This window comes from Sturnus vulgaris, chromosome 19 (assembly GCF_052056855.1).
Source record: "Sturnus vulgaris isolate bStuVul1 chromosome 19, bStuVul1.hap1, whole genome shotgun sequence".
NCBI lineage: Eukaryota > Metazoa > Chordata > Aves > Passeriformes > Sturnidae > Sturnus > Sturnus vulgaris.
Window position 1 is genome coordinate 4,226,021 of NC_142261.1, and position 21,304 is coordinate 4,247,324.

Consider the following 21,304-nt stretch of genomic DNA (forward strand, 5'->3'; position numbering starts at 1 on the left):
GACCTTCCCGATATCAGCGGGACGTAGGGCTGGCTGTTCTCCCTGCGCCGAGCCGGTGAGCACACCGGCGGAACGGCAGCGGCGGGGCGGGTTGGCGGCCGGACGGGGAGCGCGGACACGGCTGCGAGGAGGGGGCTGCGACCGCGGCCTGGGCGGGGGAACCGGGAAGGACCGGGCGGTTCCGGGGCCGCTCGGCCCGGCCCGGCCGGCCCGGTGTCTGCCGGGATGAGGGTGAGCGCCTGGGGGCTGCGGGGAGGCTGCTGGGGCCCGGCGGGGTGAGCGGCGCGGTGAGAGCCTGGGCCCGGGGGGGCGCAACGGGGGATGCGGGGGCTGGGAGAGGGGCTGAGGGGGCTCTGTGGCTGCTTCTGCTGGAGCCTTGGGTGAGTCCTGGGAGCTGCAGCCCAGCTCGAGGGCTGTGGGTGGCTCTCAGAAGTGGCACCTGCTCCGGTCCTAGTTCGCTTTGTCCTTCCGTGCTGTCACACATGGAGTTATCCCTCCCCCCCAGCTGCCTGTGCTGGTGACCGCCGCCGAGCCGCGGTGCTGCTTCTCCTCCCACTTACCGCTTTCCTTACGGGTGCAGCGAGATGTAAATCGGGTCTAAAGGGCTCGGAACTGCATAGGGGAAGTCTAGACCCCCAAATGAGCCGCAGGGAATGTGCTTGTCCATGCAGGAGCTGCCCGAAGCCTCTGGATGAGGATCATGTGCGTGTGTAAATGAGCATCACATCCTTCCTTTGAAGAAGTGACCCCTCAGGTGAGTTCCTTGTTGCTATTTATAAAGCTCTGGTTGACCCTGGGTAATTTAGTTAGTGAATGGCAATAAATCAATGTCCCTTGTGCCCTTTGCCTCCTGTCCCTGGCTGGGGAGTTGTTCTTATCTGTTACCAAGGAAAGAACAGAGGCTGGAGAGGGGAAGTGGAGTGCAGGGAGTGGAGCACAGTGTCAAAACCACTGATTTGTTTATTTTTCCACTTAAAATCTCCCAGCCTGCAGCAGGCTGTGGGTTGTGCTGGAAGGATTCCCTGCCAGTGTTTTTGTGTCCCTGCTGCAGCCCCGTGACAGTCACTGGGGGCTTTTTTTATTCCCAGTTTTTTCTCTGCTGTCGGATTCTCCCCTCCCCTGCAGAGAGCTGAGAACTGCCCTTCTCTGGGTGTTTTTTCCACTCTGCTCTGGTTTTCCAGGTGTTTGCTGTGAGCATCCTTTGCTCCCTGAGAGGTTCCAGCCATGTTCAGTGCCAGCCAATCCTCCAGGGCCCAGTTCCTGGACAAGGCCCGGCAGGCGCGGGAGGAGCGGCGGGAGCTGAAGGAGAGGGAGAGAGCTGCAGTGCAGCTCCAGGCTCTGGTCAGGAGGTTCCTGTGTCGATGCCGCCTGCAGAGGGAGATCAGGTCTGTGGGATTCATGGGATCATGGGATGGGTTGGTTTGGAAGGGACCTTAAAGCTCATCTCATTCCAAACTTCTCCCATGGGCTGCTTGCTGCATCCTGGTCTTGGACACATCCAGGGATGAGGCAGCCACAACTTTTTCTGCCCTACAGGGAAGGATTTCTTCCCAATATCCCATCTAACCCTGTCCTGTGTCAGTTTGAGTCCATTCCCCGTTTTCCTGTCATTCCAGACCTTTGTAAAAAGTTCCTCTCCATCTTTAATGTGGGCCCCTTTAGGGAAGAAATTCCTTGCTTTCTGATTGCTTTTTAACTCCACGTTTTTCCCTGTTTGTTAGGAAAGAGGTGGAGGATTTCTTTGGGACAAATGAATGTGGCTCAAATAAAAGAAGTGCCCTGTCTGTGTTCAGAATTGCCAGGAAGCTGCTGTTTGTGTTCAATCCCAAGGAGGACAAGGAGGTGAGGACACTGCCCTAACATCCTGCTGTGGTTCTGGGGACAGGTTAAATGTTTCATTCCTTCCCCAGTGATCTTGGAGGTTCTTGCAATGTATTTTGTCTTCAGCGATGTTCTGTCTGTCTCCTGGCCCTTCCTGAAGGGATCTGCCTGTAGGATTGAAACAGGAGAAGTCTTGAATTTTTCAGCAGTGGTTCTGTATTCGAGGCATCCTTTAATGGATTTTTTTTCCTGGTGAACGTGCCAGCTGCAGGAGCTGAGCAGTGCTTGGGGATTTTAGCACAGCCCAGTTCCCCAGGCAGGTACATTGGGACAGCTCCCAGAGATCTGTGCTGGCACAGGAAAGGCTGTTTGTACCCCCAGCAGCTTTTCTCATCAGGCCCTGAACTTATGGGTTCACAATGAAGCCCTGAAATGATGATCCCAGGAAGCTGTGAGGGCTGACTGGAAGGAAACCAGTTGCAAAATGGAAAGCTGTGTTCCAATGGCAGCAGCAGTGAGGGATTTTTTAATCTTTGTCCTGTGGAAATCTGTGCTCAAATGCAGTTTGCTGTATCCAAAAAAGCCCTGTTTTCCCAAGGAGGGAATTCTGCACAGCAGCAGCAGCATGATGTGTGTGCTCCCAGGGAAGGAGCCATCAGGATTCCTGTAGGGAATGTGCTGGGAACATTTGCTGATTTGAGGCAGAGAGATCTTCCTCCCTCTGCTGAGCTGTTCCTTGTGCTTTTCCAGAACAGCATTTCCTGTAGTTAGAATTAATCCCATCTTTGGATTTTCCCAGAGGTTTGAAAAGCTGTGCCGTTGTATCCTGAACAGCATGGATGTGGAGAACGAGCCCAAGGTCAGCAGGGGGGGTTGGTTTGGAGTGGGGAGGGCTTGGTGGTTGTTTTGAACTCTCTGTGTGGGGATTTATTTTGGTAATATTTAATTTTTAGATTTTAGAAGCCTTTGAGCAGTGTGGAGATTGCGCAGGGAAAGTCTGGACAAGTCCTTTAGTATTCCTGGGATATTTTTACTCTGTGCAGCCACAGGAGTTAAAGGACAGTTGGTTTTTGGGGTGGGTGATGTGCTTTGACAAGAGAATTTGTGGAGAGGAGAATCTTGGTCCCACTGCTGGGTTCAGTTCCCAAACTCTGCCCAGCAGTAGCACAAACCCTGATCCCTCTGTGCATCCCCCCTTGCTCAGGTGTGGTACGTGTCACTGGCACTCTCCAAGGACCTCACACTCCTCTGGATCAAACAGATCAAAGACATCCTGTGGTTCTGCTGTGAATTCCTCAAGCAGCTCAAGGTAAGGACTATTCTTGTGTTTTCTCTCCTTGCATTTGGCAGGTGGCATCAGGCTCAGTGGATTTGCTAACTCTGCTGTTTGTTATCCCAGCCTGACATCCTGCAGGACTCCAGACTGGTGAACTTACACCTCACAATGCTGGTCACCTTCACAGACACTTCCACCTGGAAAATCCTCCGGGGAAAAGGTTGGTGGGCTAAAAAGTCTTTAAGCCACTGATTTGGGACTTGGTGTTGAAATATACTGAATGCTCTGGCACAAGTTCCAGAGAAGCTGTGGCTGCTCCTGGATCCCTGGAAGTGTCTAAGGCCGGGTTGGAGAGGGTTTGAAGCAACCTGGGACAGTAGGAGGTGTCCCTGCCCTTGGCAAGGGTGGAATGGGATGATCCTTAACATTCCTTCCAACCCACGCCATTCTGGGATTCCATTTCTGCACCTTGTTTGCCACAAAGATTCATTCTGCTCCTTGCACAAAAGGATTCCCTTAGGATTAGACTGTTCCCCTTGGGATTAGGCTGTTTCCCTTAGGACACCAACAGCTGTTAAAGCATTTTTAAAACATACCAAAAAACCCCACACAAGAAGTGTTCAGAGGTTAAGGGAATGTGCTCTTAGCTCTGGGGTTTTGTAGGAAATATATGTAGCAAAGGCAGACAAGTAGTGGGAGGAAATGAGACTCTACAGCATAAACAATACAGTGTGAAATGCTGCTGGAATGATGGGTTTGTGTAGAAGGACAAGGACTTCGTGCCAGGAGTGCTTGGGCAGTGACAAACCTTTGTGTGAGGGGGTCAGAGTGGGGCTGTGGTGCTGTTGGAGTGACATCAGTGCTTTACCCCAAAGGTGAGACCCTGAGACCTGCCATGAACCACATCTGTGCCAACATCATGGGCCACCTGAACCAGAAAGGCTTCTACTCCGTGCTGCAGGTGAGTGTGAGCTGCCACAGTCCCAGCTTTACCCAAACCAGCCCCAGCCCTGCCTGTGCCCCTCTCCTGAGCAGCTCTTTGCATCTGTGCTGGGGTCTCAGGGGGGAGCTGCTGTTGATTTGTGCATGATTAAATTTTTCTTAAGCAAAGATCTCTCAAATTTCTCAAGTAAAGCAAGATGTCTCCACCTGAGACCAAATCCACTCTTCTTCTGTCCTAAACCTAAATCCTGCTTAATCACCTCATCACGAGATGGACAGGGATAAGTCCCACATAATTTTGCCAAACTTTGCAGCTGCCACATTGGATTGCTTGGGTTTGTTTGCTGCTATGCTGGGGAAGGGAACTGATGTAATGAATCTTTTAAATAAGAATTACATTACCAAACTCTGAGCCTTGCCTGTTAATTTTTAAAGTGGTTTCTCTCTTCTGCTGTTATTAAACTGAAACCCTTCTAGTTCTTCCAAATAACTTGTAAGAACTGGATTTTAGGCTGCTCTTTTTCTCTGCATTAAATAACCTTGATGTCTTTCAGGAGTAGTAGTATTTTTTTTGTTGTTGTTCTGAGTACTACAGGGTTTTTATATTTTTATTTCTTTTTTCATCCCAGATTTTGCTAACTAATGGCTTGGCAAGATCCAGACCTTCCCTTTCCAAAGGTTCCTTAACTGCCATCTTCTCCCTTGCCTTGCGGTGAGTCAGCTGGAGCTGCTTGGGGGGATTTGCAGCCAAACTTGTCTTTTTTATGTTTTTGGGTTTTTTTTTAATACTTCTCATTCTTTCAGTGTTTTTGTGCCACTGAGAATATCACCCTGAGGAAGAAGCTGCTTTAGGCAAATGGCTCACTTTGGTGTCATCTTTCTTCACCTTAGAGTGGCTTTAAGTTGGGAATTACTGTGAGCCTAAATTTGAGGGTGCAGTTCAGTTCAGGGTGAGCTTGCTCTGAGAACCAAAGTGTGAGTGAATGATCTTTTCCCTGGGATGCTTCAAAGCCAGGTTGGAAAGGCCTTGGAGCAACCTGGGATAGTGGAAGGTGTCCCTGCCTATGGCAAGGGTGTGGGATGGGCTGAGCTTTAAGTTCCCATCCAACCCAGCCCCTTCCCTGTGTGTGTGGTTCTTGCTGAGGGAATTGCCAGGATCCAGTTCTGGATGGCTCAGTTGGAGGCTGTGCTGTTTCCCAGGCTGGGTTGAGCTCTGAAGTTTCTCCCTCTCTCTCTCTCTGTAGCCCTGTGGTTGCTGCACAGTTCTCAGACAATCTGCTGAGGTCCTTCCTGATCCATGTCATGTCTGTGCCTGCTATAATGACTCACCTTGCTACTCTCACCCCTGAGGTAAGTGGGTTATCTCAAAGGACTGATTATTACACCAGGCCTCTTATATTCCATTTTATCAGCCCTTGGAACTTCGAATTTTTCTCTTTGCCAGTTTCAATTCTCTGTGGTGAAAACCTTACAAATACTCTGCATTGCTAATGCAGAGGTTATTAACACCGGTGGGATGATGGGCTGAACTGCCCTAAAGTACCTACATAAATAAATAATTAAGGCATATATGACCCACAGCTTGAATTTTTCATGTCCTTGCTCTTCCTTTTCTGTAACCATAGACAGAGCCAAAGCCAAAAATCGCCCTTTTTGGGTGGCAGAGGCTCTGTCGGGGTGACCAGTGGGCTGCCCACTAATCCAATTCAATCTGCTCGGTGCAGACTGGCAGGTTTTGTGCCAAATGGGCAAATCCTGTGTCCTTGCAGACAGATCATTGCAAAGGTCTGGTTCCAACTCCAGCATGACCTGTTCACCTGCCAGGGGTTTCATTTCCCAGCCCAGCTCTGTGTCAAACATGGAGAGGCAACAGCCTTGACTCTGCTGCTTTATTTGGGGAAGAAAAGCCAGTTCCACGTGCTGCTGGCAGATGAGGTGTGGGATGTGCTGCTTCCCAGCCTCACTGGCACTTCCATGCTGTCTTGCAGCGCCTGGCAGTGATGGAATCCCACGGTCTGTTCCGGAAGTTCATCCTGTTCCTGAGCCGGGAGTCGCAGTGCCGGGATGTGTGTGTGTGCCTGGAGGGCAGTCACACTCTCTGCCTGCTGGGTGAGCACCTCCAACATTCCTGTTTGGTCTGAAAAAGAGTCTGGAATCGGATCTTTTTTTTTCCCATGGGGCAGAGCTGCCTCCAGCTCATCATTTCTAATTGTTATTTTGATAACTTTAAATAATAACTGAAGCGTATTTTGGGATGTTACAAACAAGGTTTAAGACTTTTGCAAAGGGAGGAATAGCCAGAGATTTGTCCTTGTGTCCATGTCATGCATCATCTCTGCCAGCTTTTCACTTGGACTCTGAGCAAGTCTTGGAGTGTGGCAGATTTGGATTTCCCTCCCTTACATGGCCCTAAATGCTGCTGCATATTTAAATTCACATTTCTGCAAAAGTAACAAGATTGCCAGCTGGGGCTCTGGGATAACTGTGGATTGTAGCTTCTGGTAGTTTGTAGAAGGTGGCCAAAGGGACGTGTCACCTCAGGGGTGACATGTGCTGGAAATGGCTTCCTGCAGGGTGGCCTCTGAGATCATTACTGACACAAATCCTCTCGTGGCATCGGGAAGGGATTCACTTCACCTGTAGCCCCTGTCCCACAGCATCTGCTCCTCCTTAAGCCTTGCTGTGCTGGTCCTTCCTCCAGGCAATCTGGTGTTCCTGGGCTCCCTGAATGATCAGGTGCTGGAGGAGGAGACAGCTCATTTTGTGGGGGTGCTCATCCAAATGCTCTCCTACTGCCAGAAGTATGTGTCCCAGAAGAAATCCAACCTCACCCACTGGCACCCTGTGCTGGGCTGGTTCTCACAGACTGTGGATTATGGGTGAGTGGGAAGGACCTCACAGGGAGAGATGATGAAGTTTCTCCTTTTATTTTTATTTTTTGTTAATATGTTGCAAAGTATTTTATGTTTTGAGATGAACAGTGAGAATAATTTCTCAGATACTTCAGTTTCTAGCTGCACAATAAACTGTAGCATTCCTGCACAGACTATTCCATGGTTGAGTGCATATTCCAGTTTGGATTATGAGCTAAATGGATCAGTATCACTGCCTGGTATTTTATTCCAAGCTGCTTTCTAACCTGTCCCCCTGCTCTGTCTTCCAGGCTGAACGAATCCATGCCCCTGCTGACCAAGCAGCTGCAGCACCTCTGGGGAGTCCACATGATCCGGATCCTCTTCAATGATGTGCTCAGCAAGAAACTGCTGGAAAATCAGGAGATAGCTCAGCTGCCAGCACAGCCAATCTCCCCTCAGAACAGCCTTCCTATGAAAAGTCAGTTCTGGAGAGATTTGAGGGTTTTTTTTGTCTCTGTGTGTGTTTATGTAGATCTCTCTCCGAAACTTGCAGGGCTTTGACTTTTCCACTTAAGCCAAAAGCTTTGAATAATTACTTGCAGCAGCTGCTGCTGCTGCTTAAGTGGGGATGTGATCCCTCCTATTTGTAATTCTTCCTTGGAATGCTTCTGTGACCTGGGGCAAGTCTCTTTCTCTGGTGCTGGGAAAATATTTGCTTATTCTAGCAGATTCTTTTCATCATTTTCTCAAGTAGCTGAAGTGCTTTTGGCAAAATGTAAGACTTCCAAGGGAAGATGGGAGCTTAGCCTCCTATGTGGAAAGCAAAGTGAAGCTGGATCCTGCACCTTTAAGGTGTGGTGGTGCTGCAGAAAAGGATAAGGGATAAGATTTGGGATAAGATTAAATCTGATCTTTTCTAGCCCATAACATTGCATCCTGTGGTCATTACTTGCTGCAATCAGGACCATGGATCACGAGTGGTTTGGACTGGAAGGGCACTTACAGCTCATTCTATTTTCACCTTGTCCTGTAGAATATGTGGGATGGTTTGGATTGGAAGGGATTTGGGGGCATGGGCAGGGACACCTTCCACTATCCCAGGTTGCTCCAAGCCCCATCGAGCTTGGCCTGGGACACTTCCAGGGATGGAGCAGCCACAGCTTCTCTGAGCACCCTGTGCCAGAGCCTCCCCACCCTCCCAGGGAAAAGGATTCCTTCCCAAAATCCCATCTAACCCTGCCCTGTGGCCCTCCTGCTGTGTTTCTCTCCCCAGACCTGTTCAAGAGAGCTTTCCAGAAGTCAGCCTCGGTGAGGAACATCCTGAAGCCGGTGGGAGGGAAGCGTGTGGACTCTGCCGAGGTGCAGAAGGTTTGCAGCATCTGTGTCCTGTACCAAACCACCCTGACCACCCTGACCCAGATCCGCCTGCAGATCCTCACAGGTCAGGGCACCTCCCTGCTGCTCCAATCCTTTCCAGTGGAGAGAGAGAAAAAAAGAGATTTTCTTATTTCTGTTGATTTGTTAGGAGTTTTATCACTGCCAACACGTTATTGACTGGCTGGGGAAGGCTTGTTCCATCCTGAATCATCCGTGGGATCAATAGCATTCAGCATCCCTTGATCCAAGCACAAACTCTCAAGAATACAAATTAAAGCAAGTTTTCCTCTCGTGAAACCTTGCTTACTCCCTCTCAACCTTCAGCCTGAGTCAGGGTTTTTGGGGAGCCTGGCAATATTAATCTTTCTGTGGTGGGAACATTGAATGCTTTCATACATCTTGAGAACAAATTGCCTGTCTTGGGAAGGGGTGGAGGAGGAGATCAGCACTCTGTTGGTCTGATGGGTAGAGCAGAGAGTGAGTCCAGAGCTTTGGGTGCTTTGTGGTGACCATGGGTGCAGCCTTGTTGTGTTCTCATCACTAAGGTGGATGTGGAATCACAGGAATTCATTATTTTCTGAAGTTGCAAAAGAGTTAGGGGGAAAAGGTTCAAGATGTGCAAACAATGCCTCATTAAAAGCTTTTTTTTTTTTTTTTTGTGCTTTCCTGGTGATTGTCCATTTCCTGTTAATGCAGACAGGCCTGGGAACCAAGTGGGATGCTCATATTCCTCTTCTACTTTGCAAAAGGCTCTTTCAGCTTCAAGTCTCACCTCTCTGAGCTTTCACAAGCAGCAGAATGAGCTTTACTGGGTGCACTTTATATTTTCATAGGTCTCACTTACCTGGATGACCTGCTACCCAAATTATGGGCTTTCATCTGTGAGCTGGGACCACAGGGAGGATTAAAACTCTTTTTGGAGTGTTTGAACAACGACACAGAGGAATCCAAGAGACTGCTGGCCATGCTGATGCTCTTCTGTGACTGTTCTCGTCACCTCATCACGTAGGTATTGAGTGCATGGATGGGAATCCCTGGGTTTGTGACATGGAGCTGTTGTGTTCCTTCAGGTTTAAGAGAAATATTTAAGGTTTTATGTCTTTTCATGAGGATAAGTAGGCAGGGTAAAGCAGCAAGATTTTGGGATTGAGTGCTGAGAAATAAGGGGCTTCAAAAGGACTTTTCTCCCTCAGCTGTGTGCTGCTTCCAGCTGGTAACAAAATTGGGAGGGGGGGAAGAAACTACACAAAAGATAGGAAAGGGGGTGGAAAATTTCCCTTGCTGGTCACTAGAGACAATTCTCTCCCGAATGAGGTAAAAATTTTCTTGGGAATGGAAAAGCCAGTTAAGCCTGAAACACTGACTTTGCTTGTATCTCAGCCTCTCATTCCATCTTCTGTTAGGATCTGCTATCAATCAAAATCCATAAATAAGGTTTGGTTGTTTATGACTTCAGATCCTCATGGGTGTCAGTTGTCATAGAAATAAGAGCTGCTGCTAAAGGATAATGTGCCTTTATGAAAATTTCAACAGGGAATTAAATTTACACTTGTGCATTTGCATTTGTTTGCTCCAACAGGATTCTGGATGACATCGAGGTCTACGAAGAGCAGATTTCATTCAAACTGGAAGAGCTGGTGACCATCTCCTCTTTCCTGAATTCCTTTGTGTTTAAGATGATCTGGGATGGAATTGTAGGTGAGTGCTTTTAGTAGCCTGAGTTGATGTTGCTGTTAGAACCACAAATGACATTAATTTTAGAATTTGAAGCTTCTGCTAATTATTCCTTGGCACAAAAAGCACTTCAATGTGGGAATATGTCCCAGTCTTTTGATGTCCAGATGCCACGATCTTGCTTTGTGCCAAATCCAGAGCACTTCCCCATTTCCAGTAAGGATTTGTGTAACAGACATGATGGACGTGTTGTTTTTTGGCAGAGATGAGGTTTAGCAAGGCTGGGCCATGTGTTGGACAAGAGCAGGGCAGTGCTGTGACCAGGCAGAGCAGCTTGCTTGGGTCTCTGTAGAATCTGCTGTGGATCTCATTGCTGGTGTAATTTGGGTACAGCTCAACTCTCGGGTAATTAGCTGAGATAGTCCAGTTCTGATGTGAAATGAGATGCCTTTGATTAGCTCTGTTTAAAGAAGAAGCCATTTCTCTTCCCAGAGGCACAAAATCCTTCGCTCCAGAGGCCGTGTGGGTCAGGAAAACACCCCAGTGCTGTTACTGTGGGGGTGATTATCAAGGTGTGGCTCCTGCTGGTACCAAGGGTGCCTGGACTTTGCTGCCTTGTTCCTTTTGTGCAGAGAATGCCCGAGGGGAGACCCTGGAGCTGTTCCATTCTGTCCATGGCTGGCTCATGGTGCTGTACGAGCGGGATTGTCGCCGGCGCTTCGCTCCCGAGGATCACTGGCTGCGCAAGTGAGTGGCCCAGGGCAGGGATCCTGGGCAGCTCCAGCCTTGTCCCACTGCTCCACATCCTCTGGGGAGCCTGATTTGGGATTCCTTATTGACATTCTGCCTGTGGGATCGAGGTGGGAACTGCTGCCTGTGTTTGCAGTTAAGGATGCCCCTCGTGTTTTGCTTTTCTCTGTGGTGGGAGGTTTAGGTGGTGCTTGGGTGGCCCTGGTCCTTTTTACCTTCTTAGTGTGTACATTGAGTCATCTTTGTACTTCAGTTGTCTTTGGAATCACTACCAGTTCCCTCTCTCCCACACCTGGGTATTTCTCAGGGATCTCTGAATCTCTGCCTCTCTTTGTCAAGGGACCTCAAACCCAGCGTGCTCTTCCAGGAGCTGGACAAGGACAAGAAACGAGCCCAGCTGCTCCTGCAGTACATCCCACATGTCATTCCCCACAAGAATGTGAGTCGGATGGGGGCAGAGAGTGGATGCTGGGAATCAATGGCCTGGGTGGCCTTTGGGGTGGGAGGGACACGTGTCTGGAACACTTTGTGACACGAAGCTTCTTTTGAAATGCCAGCTGAATAAAAGTCTTCTCCTTCACCCTCACCTTCCCCAATAGATTTCCTCTAAGTGTCCTGATTTCTGTCACTCAGAGAGGACTGATTTGTGTCCTCACCCCTTCCTAGTGCATTTCCTTCAAATGACTTGATCTCTGTGTTGAGACAGGAGTGATCTGTGTGTGCAGCTGCCTGGAACGAGTGGATGACAGTTGGCACCACTGGGAATAGCTGGGATCGGGACAACCAGCAGCAATTCTGTGTGTCAGGAGCCTCCCAAACCCCCCTGCAGGATGAGGATCCCCATGGATCGAGCCTTCCATTTGTTTTGTTTTTGCAGAGGGTGCTGCTTTTCCGGAACATGGTCACGAAGGAGAAGGAGAAGCTGGGGCTGGTGGAGACGAGCTCGGCGTCCCCTCACGTCACCCACATCACCATCCGCCGCTCCCGCATGCTGGAGGTGAGGGACAGCAGCCAGCCCACGGGGCAGCACCCTGAAACAGGCCAGGGGCTGTTTTTTACCTTCTCTGTGAGTGCTGAGGGACCCACTCCCAGAACTGATATTCCAGGAGAATGCTGGACCCTCGTTCAGCTCAGGCTGCTGCAAACGTGGAATTTTGATTCGGAAAATGCAGTTTTTTTGAGCTCAGGACTCAATGACAGATGGAGATTTCTGTGGTGGGTCTGTGTCCTGTCTCTGCTGCATCTCTGGGTGGGTGTTTCATGTCTCTCTCTGGATTTTCTGCTCTGTGTAGGATGGATATGAGCAGCTCCGGCAGCTTTCCCAGAACGCCATGAAGGGAGTGATCAGGGTGAAGTTTGTGAATGATCTGGGGGTTGATGAGGCTGGTATTGATCAAGATGGAGTCTTCAAAGAGTTCCTGGAAGAGATCATTAAAAAGGTGTTTGACCCTGCACTAAACCTGTTCAAGGTAGGACACAGGTGCCACCTGAGGTGACCTGGTGCAGGCAGAGCCATTCTGGCTCACTGGGCTCTTATCTCTTATCTCTTTGTGCAGACCACCAGTGGTGATGAGAGGCTGTATCCATCCCCAACATCATACATCCATGAGAACTACCTGCAGCTCTTCGAGTTTGTGGGGAAGATGCTTGGGAAGGCTGTGTATGAGGTGAGCCAGAGGCACCAGCTTGGGATCTTGTCAGTGATGGTGCCTTTGAGGGCACCTGTTCTGCTTGGGGGGTTATTATTGAAGAGTGGAGTTTGGAAAGATGGCTTGGATAAAGATCCTCATAGTGGAACAGGCTGGAATTTCTTCAGGCATGTATTAAAAATAATCTTGGAGGTAAAACCTGGGTCATGCCTTGATTGTTCCTCATGGTGCTGGGACAGCAGCCTGTTTTTTTGGTGTTACACCTTACAAACATCCATTTGTGGATACCTCAGAGGGAGATGAGGCAAAAAGGAGGATGAAATGACAGAATGACTCTGATAGAATGATTTGGGTTGAAAGGGAATTTTCTAGTCCAATCCTTTTTCCACAGGCAGGGACAGCTTCCACTATCCCAGATTGCTCCAAGCTCTGTCCAGCCTGGCCTTGGACACTTGCAGGGATCCAGGGGCAGCCACAGCTTCTGTGGGCACCCTGTGCCAGGGCCTCACTTCCCTCATAGGGAAGGATTTTTCCGTGTATCTCACTAAATTTCCCCTCTTTCAGTTCAAACCATGTAAGGCAGTTCTTTTAAAGAACACATGGAGTTCCCCAGGTGCCTTTTTGCACCTACCTTACTAATTAATGGATTTGAAGAGGATGTGGGGTTTGTAGCTGATTTTGGTGCCTTGCAAAGTGCCCTTTGCATTTGTTCCACATTTATTCCACATCACAAGATCTGCCTTGCAGGTAACCAGAGATGCCACAATCACAAGTGTGTGGCAGGACCTTACCTGTGCATTCTTCTTGTCCACAGGGAATAGTTGTGGATGTTCCATTTGCTTCCTTCTTTTTGAGTCAGCTCCTTGGGCACCACCACAGTGTCTTCTACAGCTCCGTGGATGAGCTGCCCTCCTTGGACTCGGAGTTCTATAAAAATCTCACTTCAATTAAGGTTGGAGCAATAATTTTCCTTCATTCACCTCCCTGAGTGCTGCCTGCTGTTAGAAACTGGGAGTAACTGGTGGTTCTGCTGCTGAACCCTGACCTTTTATCCCTTTTTTTTCCTTCTCCCTGTTGTTCTCCAGCGTTATGATGGTGATATCAGTGACCTGGGCTTGACACTGTCCTATGATGAAGATGTGATGGGTCAGGTAGGTTTTTATTCAGTGATTTGTTGGACCTTACCTCTGCTTTGTGCTCTTCACGTTACCAGGGAAGGTTGGCTCAGCTGCTCTGAACTCAGACATGGATTCAATATTTACCTGTGGGCAGAGAACAGCTTTTTCCACAAGAAAAGGTTCCCCTCTGACCCTTAATTTTTCTACTGCCAGGGCTGAAATAGTATTTAATGCTTCCCCTGCATAACTGGTGTTCTCCTCTTAAAGAAGAACCTGTGAATAGGGAGAAATTCCTTTTCTTCCCACCTGGATGTTTCTGTCAGGGACACTCCAAGTGTGTCAGGAGGTCTCTTGGCCTAGAGAATGAAAAGCTGTTTGGGAGTCCCTTAGGAAGACTTGGAGGTACTTGGTTGCACTTGAGCCCTGTGAAGTTGTGTTTGCAGAGCTGGAAAATCTGGAGAGAGAAGATAAAAATGTCTTTTGCTGGCAGTGTTGTGCTGCTAATTCCATGGGGAGCACCTGCTGCATCCTCAGGATGGCTGAGGTTTCAGCTTGGAGGGTTCTTCCATGTGAAAAATGGAGGATACAGAGCCCAGCAATGAGACACTGAAGGCTGAAGGTTCACTGAGGTTAAAAATAACCAGGCACTCCTGTTTCCCCAGTGCTTTGGTTGTGCTGAAGGAGCCAGGTGGGGTCACCCTGACTGAACTCTGTGTCCCTGTAGCCACAGCCGTGTCACAGCTGAGCTCATTCCCTGTGCTGGGCTTCAGTCTGCCCTTGGAATTCACCTGGAGCCGAGGCACAGAGGCCTCTGTGAAGTGGGAATGAGGATGTGCTGCCTCAGCTTGGGCAGAGATGAGTGGTGACTCTGCAGGCAGCACCTGGAGGGTTCTGCACTGGCTCTGAACTGGAGGAGACCACCAGGCACTGGGAAATCCCTCCTGGCTCTCTGCCTTCCTGCCTGGAGGCACAGGGCTCCAGGAGCTCCTGCATGAGACCTGTGGCTCTGCCATCTTTGGGTTGTGCTGTTAGGCTGAGCTCTCAGCTTGCTCAGCCTCTGGATTCTGGGATTGTGACAGTCCCCCTGGGCTCTGGGAATTGATTTGTGTGTGGTTCAGCAGTGATGGATCAGACTGCAGAGGAGGCTTCCTTGGAGAAGGGCTGGATCCACTGGTGGGAGAGCTGGAATTCCTGCTGTTCAATTACTCTCTTAATAGTTAAGTGAAACCGGTTCAAGGCAGAAACAGGATTATTACTTAAATTTTAAATCCTGCTGTTTTATTGTAAAAATAAATGTTTTATGTGGAGGTAACAGCTTAGCTGGCATTTCCTTCCATTGTGGTTCCAGGCAGTAATTAGCAATCCAATCATTTCTTCCCTCAGCTGGTTTGCCATGAACTTGTTCCTGGAGGGAAGACCATTCCCGTTACCAATGAAAATAAGTAAGTACAGCAATTAGATTTTTAAGGTCATCACTGCACAATACTTTATTCTGGCTCCTTGGGCTTGCATCTGGAATGAATTGAGATAGATTGGAGGAGAAGGAGCACATAAATAGCTTAATAGAATTTGCCGGTTACAGTTCATCGGCAGAAATTGTATTAAATTTGATTTGCAAAATAAAAATTGACAATTTACTTCTTGAAACAGCACTTCTGAGGTCAAAGGCACCCAGTCAGGGAGATTCTGCAGGATTTAATGATGGTGATGGATACAGACAGATGGATTCAAAGCAATTCAGGCACACAGTTGTGAACACAGAGGGCACAGATGCTCAAAGACACCTTGGAGCAGACAGATCTCCTCAGAATGATAACATGTGGCAGTTGTATAAAGCACCGTGTTCTGAGCAGACAGTGCTGAATTCAAATGTACTCGACAGTCGTTCTTTAGAGCCAGGAAATCAGAGGAGACACCGAGCCCCGGGGCTGTTTTCACAGATAACCGGCTTTTAGATCGTTATCAGAAATGTCAACTCCAGAGCCTGCAAACCAACCCCACCTTTTTGTTCCTTTTTTTTTTTTTTTTCCCTATCCCCTTCAGTGCTCATAAAAGCAGAATGAAATATCTATTAAGCAAATGTGTGTTTGAACTGGTGATCTGGGGGTTGTTATCTTTTTCCTGACAAATGGAAGCTGGATCCCACCTGGATCTGTGCTCTGCAGCCTGATGTTTTCAGGCTTTTCCCTTCTCCAGCTCTGACCAGGGAGTTTGCATTTGAAAGGATCTTCCTCTGGCTTGTCACAAGTCAGCTCAGGGAAAAAGCTGAAAGTCCTGGATGCTGCTCTAATAATTTACAGCAAAGATTTGAAGCTTTTGCACCCACATTGGGAGTTGGGAGTGGCAGCAGTCTGGAAACATCTCTGCCTGGGGATGCTGGGGTGACCTTGCCAAAAAACCCAGGCAGTGGAATTATGGTGGGAGCTGCTGAAGAAGAATCAATAAATTCAGGTGTTTTGCCTGGAGGTGAGAAGAGGAAGAGCCTCCCTCTAACAAAAAGTTCACCTTTCCCACATCCTGCAGGAAAGTGGGAATGTGCTTCATGGTTTTGGTGTGGTGTTTCTCTAGCCATGGGGCAGCAGGAGCTGTTGGTCAGACCCAGAGGAGTGTGCCTGGAGGGCTGAGCTGTTAAAAGGAATAGAAGCTGTGTCCAGCCAAGGTTGATCAAGGGGTTATTAAAGCCAATTAGTCTCTGAGCTGGGCAGGAGCTCTGAGAAATGAGCAGAGTCCCAGAGGGGGGAAAAGGGCAAAATCTGAGCAGAGAAACATCTTCATGTGCTTAAATAAAAAGCAGAGCCTGGAGGGGGAAGTGCAGCCCTGTCCAGGCTGTCCCAATCCTTTTGGGGCTGGAGAAACACATCAGGGACAGTTCGGTGGGTACCCATGGCAGCTCCATGTCCCCTGTGCCACCTGCCTGTCCCACAGGATCAGCTACATCCACCTGATGGCACATTTCCGGATGCACACCCAGATCAAGAGCCAGACTGCTGCTCTCATCAGCGGCTTCAGGTCCATCATCAAGCCCGAGTGGATCCGGATGTTTTCCGCGCCGGAGCTGCAGCGCCTCATCTCCGGGGACAACGCCGAGATCGACCTCGAGGACCTGAAGTAAGTGACAGCTGGGGCTGCTGGGCTTCTCTCATGTGGCCTGGGAGCTGAGCCTGCCCCTCGCAGAGCTCCTGGGAGGTGGCAGGACAATGATTTGTCCACAGTTTCTGCTGCTCCTGCTTGGATCGTGAGGAGCAGATGGGAGCAGAGCTTTGGAACGTGCTCCTTAAGGCTGATTTGGGATGGGTCCTTCTTTCCATTGGTTCCTGGGAGCAGAATTCCTCTCTGCTTTTCCCTTTCCTCTGATCAAGTGCCCAGGAAGTGCTGGGGGTTCAGTGTCAGCAGTGAACCCTGAACTGTGACAGGTGTTGGACAGGGCTTGGAGCAACCTGGGCTGCTGGAATTTGTGCTGCCCATGGCAGGGAGTGCAACAAGATGAGCTTTAAGGTCCCTTCCAACTCAAACCATCCCACCCAAGTGATCCTTCCAGCACTGTGCCCCTCCTGCTGCAGTGCCAGGCCCGTCAGAGCCTTTGCCTCCCCAGGAAATACACGGTGTACTACGGAGGCTTCCATGGCAGTCACCGTGTCATCATCTGGCTCTGGGACATCCTGGCCAACGACTTCAGCCCTGAGGAGAGAGCCATGTTCCTCAAGGTGAGTGAGGAGCCATTCCTGCCCTTCTGGGATCTGGGATGGTGGGGCCAGGGCTGTTCTGCAGTTACCTGGGTGCTTTTTGAAGGGGCACCAGAGTTCCTGACACCTGGAAGTGCCCAGCAGAGCTCTGTGGATGCTCTGGTGTCACCATGAATGGCCCTGCAGAGGTGGCACTTGCCAAAGGCTGTCAGACACATACTGGGGGGTGCTCAGTGCCAGTCTCAGCAATGCTGGCACTGTGTCACTGTGTGGCTGTTCTGCCCTGTGCTGCTCCCATCATCACCATGTGGCACTTTTCAGTTTGTCACCAGCTGCTCCAGGCCTCCACTTCTGGGCTTTGCCTACCTCAAGCCTCCTTTCTCCATCCGCTGTGTGGAAGTGTCTGATGACCAGGTAGGCATCCTGCTCTCAGGGCTTGGGAATTCCCTGCCCAGCTTCCTCCCCTCCATCTGACCTGGAAACCCTTAACATGGGAAGATGAGATGTTAGGATTAGATATCAGGGAGAAATTCTTCCCTGGGAGGCTGGTGAGGCCCTGGCACACAGTGTCCAGAGAAGCTGTGGCTGCTCCATCCCTGGAAGGGTCCCAAGCCAGGTTGGCTGGGACTTGGAGCAATGTGGGACAGTGGAAGTGTCCCTGCCCATGGCAGGGGGAGGAACTGGATGAACTTTAAGATTCCTTCCAACCCAAACCCTTCTGGGATTCTCTACCTGAGAACAGCCCTACCCCAATAGCTCATGGCTGCACACACACACAGCAGCTGCCTGGATTCCCTGGTTCCTCCAGGCCTGTGTTTTCTCCTTGGGATCTCCTGTGTCCCACCTGTCTCCCTGCACACCCTGCCCATGCCAGGCACTGAGTTACAAGCAGAGCTCCTTGGAGAGGGGTGGGAAACTGAGCTTTGGGCTTTGGCTCTCCGCGTTCCCAGTGCCAGGTTTTGTGTTGGCCGTGCCTGTGTGGCAGGAGTGCAGAGGGAGGTGACAGCTCTGTGCCCTTGCAGGACACAGGGGACACCCTGGGCAGTGTTTTACGCGGCTTCTTCACCATCCGCAAGAAGGAGCCGGGCGGGCGCCTCCCGACCTCCTCCACGTGTTTCAACCTCCTCAAGCTCCCCAACTACAGCAAGAAGAGCATCCTGAGGGAGAAGCTGCGCTATGCCATCAGCATGAACACCGGCTTTGAGCTGTCCTAGGCACGGCCTGCACTCGGGATGGGGCTTGGAGCTGCTGCTGGAAGGGGGAGCCCTTCCCACGTGGAGCCCGGAGCAGCCCCGCCTGCTCGCTGGAGGCTTGGAGAGGCAGCTGCTAGTGGAGGTTCACAGGGATCCAGGGAAAAGCTGCTGAGCTCAGGGCTGGTTTTTCTTAGGCACAGCTCCAGGCTGGAGGAGAGGGGATGGGCCTGACCCAAAGCCCTTCACTTGACACCCACGGAAATCATCCTTAAAAGCAAACCCCGGGGGAGCACAGAAGGAACGTTCCAGGTGCCACTCAGATTAGTGACAGTGAGACCCCCCCCCAGCAGGCTGGGCAGCTGCTGCCATGGGAGTGCTGCTTTTTCCTTTCCCAGGAGCTGGGCTGGCTAGAAGTGAGTCTGGGAAGCTGCACAAGGGTAGAGGGATGACAGAGCCCACGAGGAGATGTCGGTGTTGGAAGTGCCTGGATGGGCACAGCTCGCTCAGAACAGGGGGATTCCAAGTGTCCCTGTCCCTGCAGGGTCCTGGGTGTGTCTTGGAGAAGGAATCACAGGGAAGCAGCAGCTTAAACAGGAGCAGATGGACCCTGTGGCTCTTGGGAAGGCTCTGGAATGCTGGAGGTTGAGGGCTGGAGCAGCAGGAGTGGGCTCAGCCAGCTGTGCCTCTGCCAGGCTCCTGCCAAACCCAGGCCTTGGGACGGGAAGGGTCATGTCTCAATTTCTCAGGAGCAGGAAAGGTTCCATTTTCCTTGGTTTCCAGAGCACAGGAGCTGGCACACACTTGGGCTCCCCAGCACGGTGCTCAGGTGGGGCAGGTTCCTCTCTGGAACCAGGGGAATGTGTCAAATCCTCTGGAAACCTCCACTGGCAAAAAAGCCCTCTGGGATGGAAGTTTCCCTTTGCTTGCAGGCCCTTTCTTAGGGAGTTGTTTGGACCCAGGGCAGGGTCTCTGTGTAAGAGCCACATTTGCTTTGTTGCCAAACTCTTAATTTCAGTTGTTTTGTCTCTTTCTGGCCTTATTTTTGTCAGTTGGTGTTTGCCTGGAGCAGGCAGGTTTTGCAGGGGCTGATTTGGGAAGGTGTGGATCCTTCCTGCCATTTCTGAGACACTCATAAAGTGTCTCTGCAGCTTCCCATCTTTGTTCTCTTGAGCTGCTGTGAGTCCTGCTCTGGTCCAGGCTGGAGAGAGGAGAGACTGAGCTGCTCCTGGGCTGTCCTGGCCCTGCTGGGATTCTGGCACAGAGGAGAGCCTCTGGGGGACAGGGTTAAAAGCCAGTCACCTCCTCCCCTTCACCTTACTGGTAAAACAAGCTCCTGCACAGGCTGTTGGCTCCTGCCCAGGGTTTTCTTTCCCTCCTTCCCTGCCTATGGCACTGAGGATACTCATTCCCCTCCCTGGCCATATCCCACCTGTCCTTCTGCCCTGCCTGGCCCGTCCCACGGGATTCCTGAGCCCAGGTGAGCTCAGCAGAGCACAGATCTCCACACCCTGGGCTCTGGAAGAAGCCCCTTAACCACAATATTTCACATTTCCAAGGGGTCGGCAAACCCTCAGCACCGAGCAGTGAGATGGCCTTGGCTTCATCGTCCTCCTGTCGTGTTTCAGATGGATTTCAGAGAAATAACCCTTTTTTTAGAACCAATGCCTGGAAATGCATCTGGAAAGCAATGTCAGGATCCTTTTTCTCTGTCAAATCAGTGAGATTAAACAGGAGTGATGGGAAGTGTTGGTGCGGACAGGAATGTCTGCATCCAGAAGGTTCAGGACACTGGGCTGTGAGTCAGAGAAATTAAAGATGATAGTAATTTTTTTTTTTTTTTTTTTTTTTTAATACATAGAACACTTTGGCATTAACCAGTTGGTGACTGCGTAGTTGGGAGGTTTAGGCACTGCCTTGGACCTCTCAGAGTTTAAATATCACCCAAAATCTCCTTTTTCCTTCTAGGAAGCGCAGTGTGTCTGACTAGAGCACAATGAGCATTCAGTGAAATGAGTTGCTGAACACTGAGATAAAATCCTTGCTCCCTTTTTCCCTTTGTTCCTCAGGAGTTGCTAGAAAAAAAATCTTACTACAGACTTAGTTTGGTCCTTCCAAATCTGGAGCTGTTGCACTACAGACACTGCTCCCGTGCTGGAGCTGGTGTGGAAAATGTGATAAATGTCTGTGAAATTCCCAGTGGATGCAGGCAAGGATTCCTGTGGAGGGGCTGATTCCTGTGTCCCAGGGAGGCTGTGTCAGTCCCTGCCTGCTCTGTGGATCCTGCCCAGGGGTGGTTTTGCCACGGGAGATTCACGAGGATCTTTTCTATCCAAGACTCCCTGCTGTGGTTGGTTCCATCCCTGTGTGTCTGACATGCAGAGAAAATAAAGCTGGGATGAGTTCAGGTGCTTGACTGTCTCCTGGTCCTTTCCTAGGGTGGGGAATGTGCTGGTGGGATGCTCCTGGCAGAGCAGAACAGAACAGGGGATTGGGGCCCTGGCACCTCTCAGAGAGCACCTGCCTTTATTCCAAGGGTGAGGTACAGATTACCCAGAGAAGCTGTGGCTGCCCCTGGATCCCTGGAAGTGTCCAAGGCTAGGCTGGATGGGACTTGGAGCAATCTGGGATGGTGGAAGGTGTCCCTGCCCATGGCAGGGAGTGGAATGGGATGAGCTTTGAGGTTCCTTCCAACCTACACAGTGAGGGATTCTGTGAGTCTGCCCGGCTGGGCATGGAGCCTGCTGCTCCCATGGGAATTCCTGTAGCCAGGCTGGTTCCTGATGCCCCTGAGAGCTGGGATGCTCCAGGTGGGGGGAGCTGAGCCCAAGGGGACTTGGCAGCATTGTTTGAAGCAGGATTTTCTCATGTTGGAATATGCTTGGAGAAGCTGTGCCTGGTCCTGCAGAGTTCTGTGACTTTGGTCCTTCCTGGTGCTCCTTGGATGCAGGGACAGGTGCTGGGATTGG

General features: G+C 50.4%; 1 protein-coding gene across 3 annotated transcripts; it reads left to right on the forward strand.

Annotated features, from left to right (window-relative positions):
- Positions 1-36: 36 nt before the first annotated feature.
- Positions 37-20,742, forward strand: UBE3B (ubiquitin protein ligase E3B). Of its 3 annotated transcripts, none has more exons than XM_088175767.1 (28): positions 37-55; positions 672-754; positions 1,182-1,385; positions 1,722-1,842; positions 2,621-2,680; positions 3,026-3,130; positions 3,221-3,317; positions 3,973-4,058; positions 4,669-4,751; positions 5,284-5,389; positions 6,028-6,148; positions 6,741-6,918; positions 7,203-7,372; positions 8,168-8,335; positions 9,105-9,276; positions 9,851-9,969; positions 10,578-10,692; positions 11,035-11,134; positions 11,573-11,692; positions 11,988-12,164; positions 12,252-12,362; positions 13,159-13,296; positions 13,430-13,495; positions 14,846-14,904; positions 16,388-16,570; positions 17,055-17,166; positions 17,467-17,559; positions 18,168-20,742. In XM_088175767.1, exons 3-28 carry the CDS (start codon positions 1,225-1,227, stop codon positions 18,357-18,359), a joined length of 3,213 nt encoding a protein of 1,070 aa, XP_088031893.1. In that variant the 5' UTR covers positions 37-55; positions 672-754; positions 1,182-1,224; the 3' UTR covers positions 18,360-20,742. The 3 variants fall into 3 exon arrangements, with proteins under 3 accessions (XP_088031893.1, XP_014730517.2, XP_014730515.2); XM_014875029.2 differs by lacking the exon at positions 37-55 and adding an exon at positions 113-231; XM_014875031.2 differs by lacking the exons at positions 37-55; positions 16,388-16,570; positions 17,055-17,166; positions 17,467-17,559; positions 18,168-20,742 and adding exons at positions 109-231; positions 15,113-16,358.
- Positions 20,743-21,304: the final 562 nt, after the last annotated feature.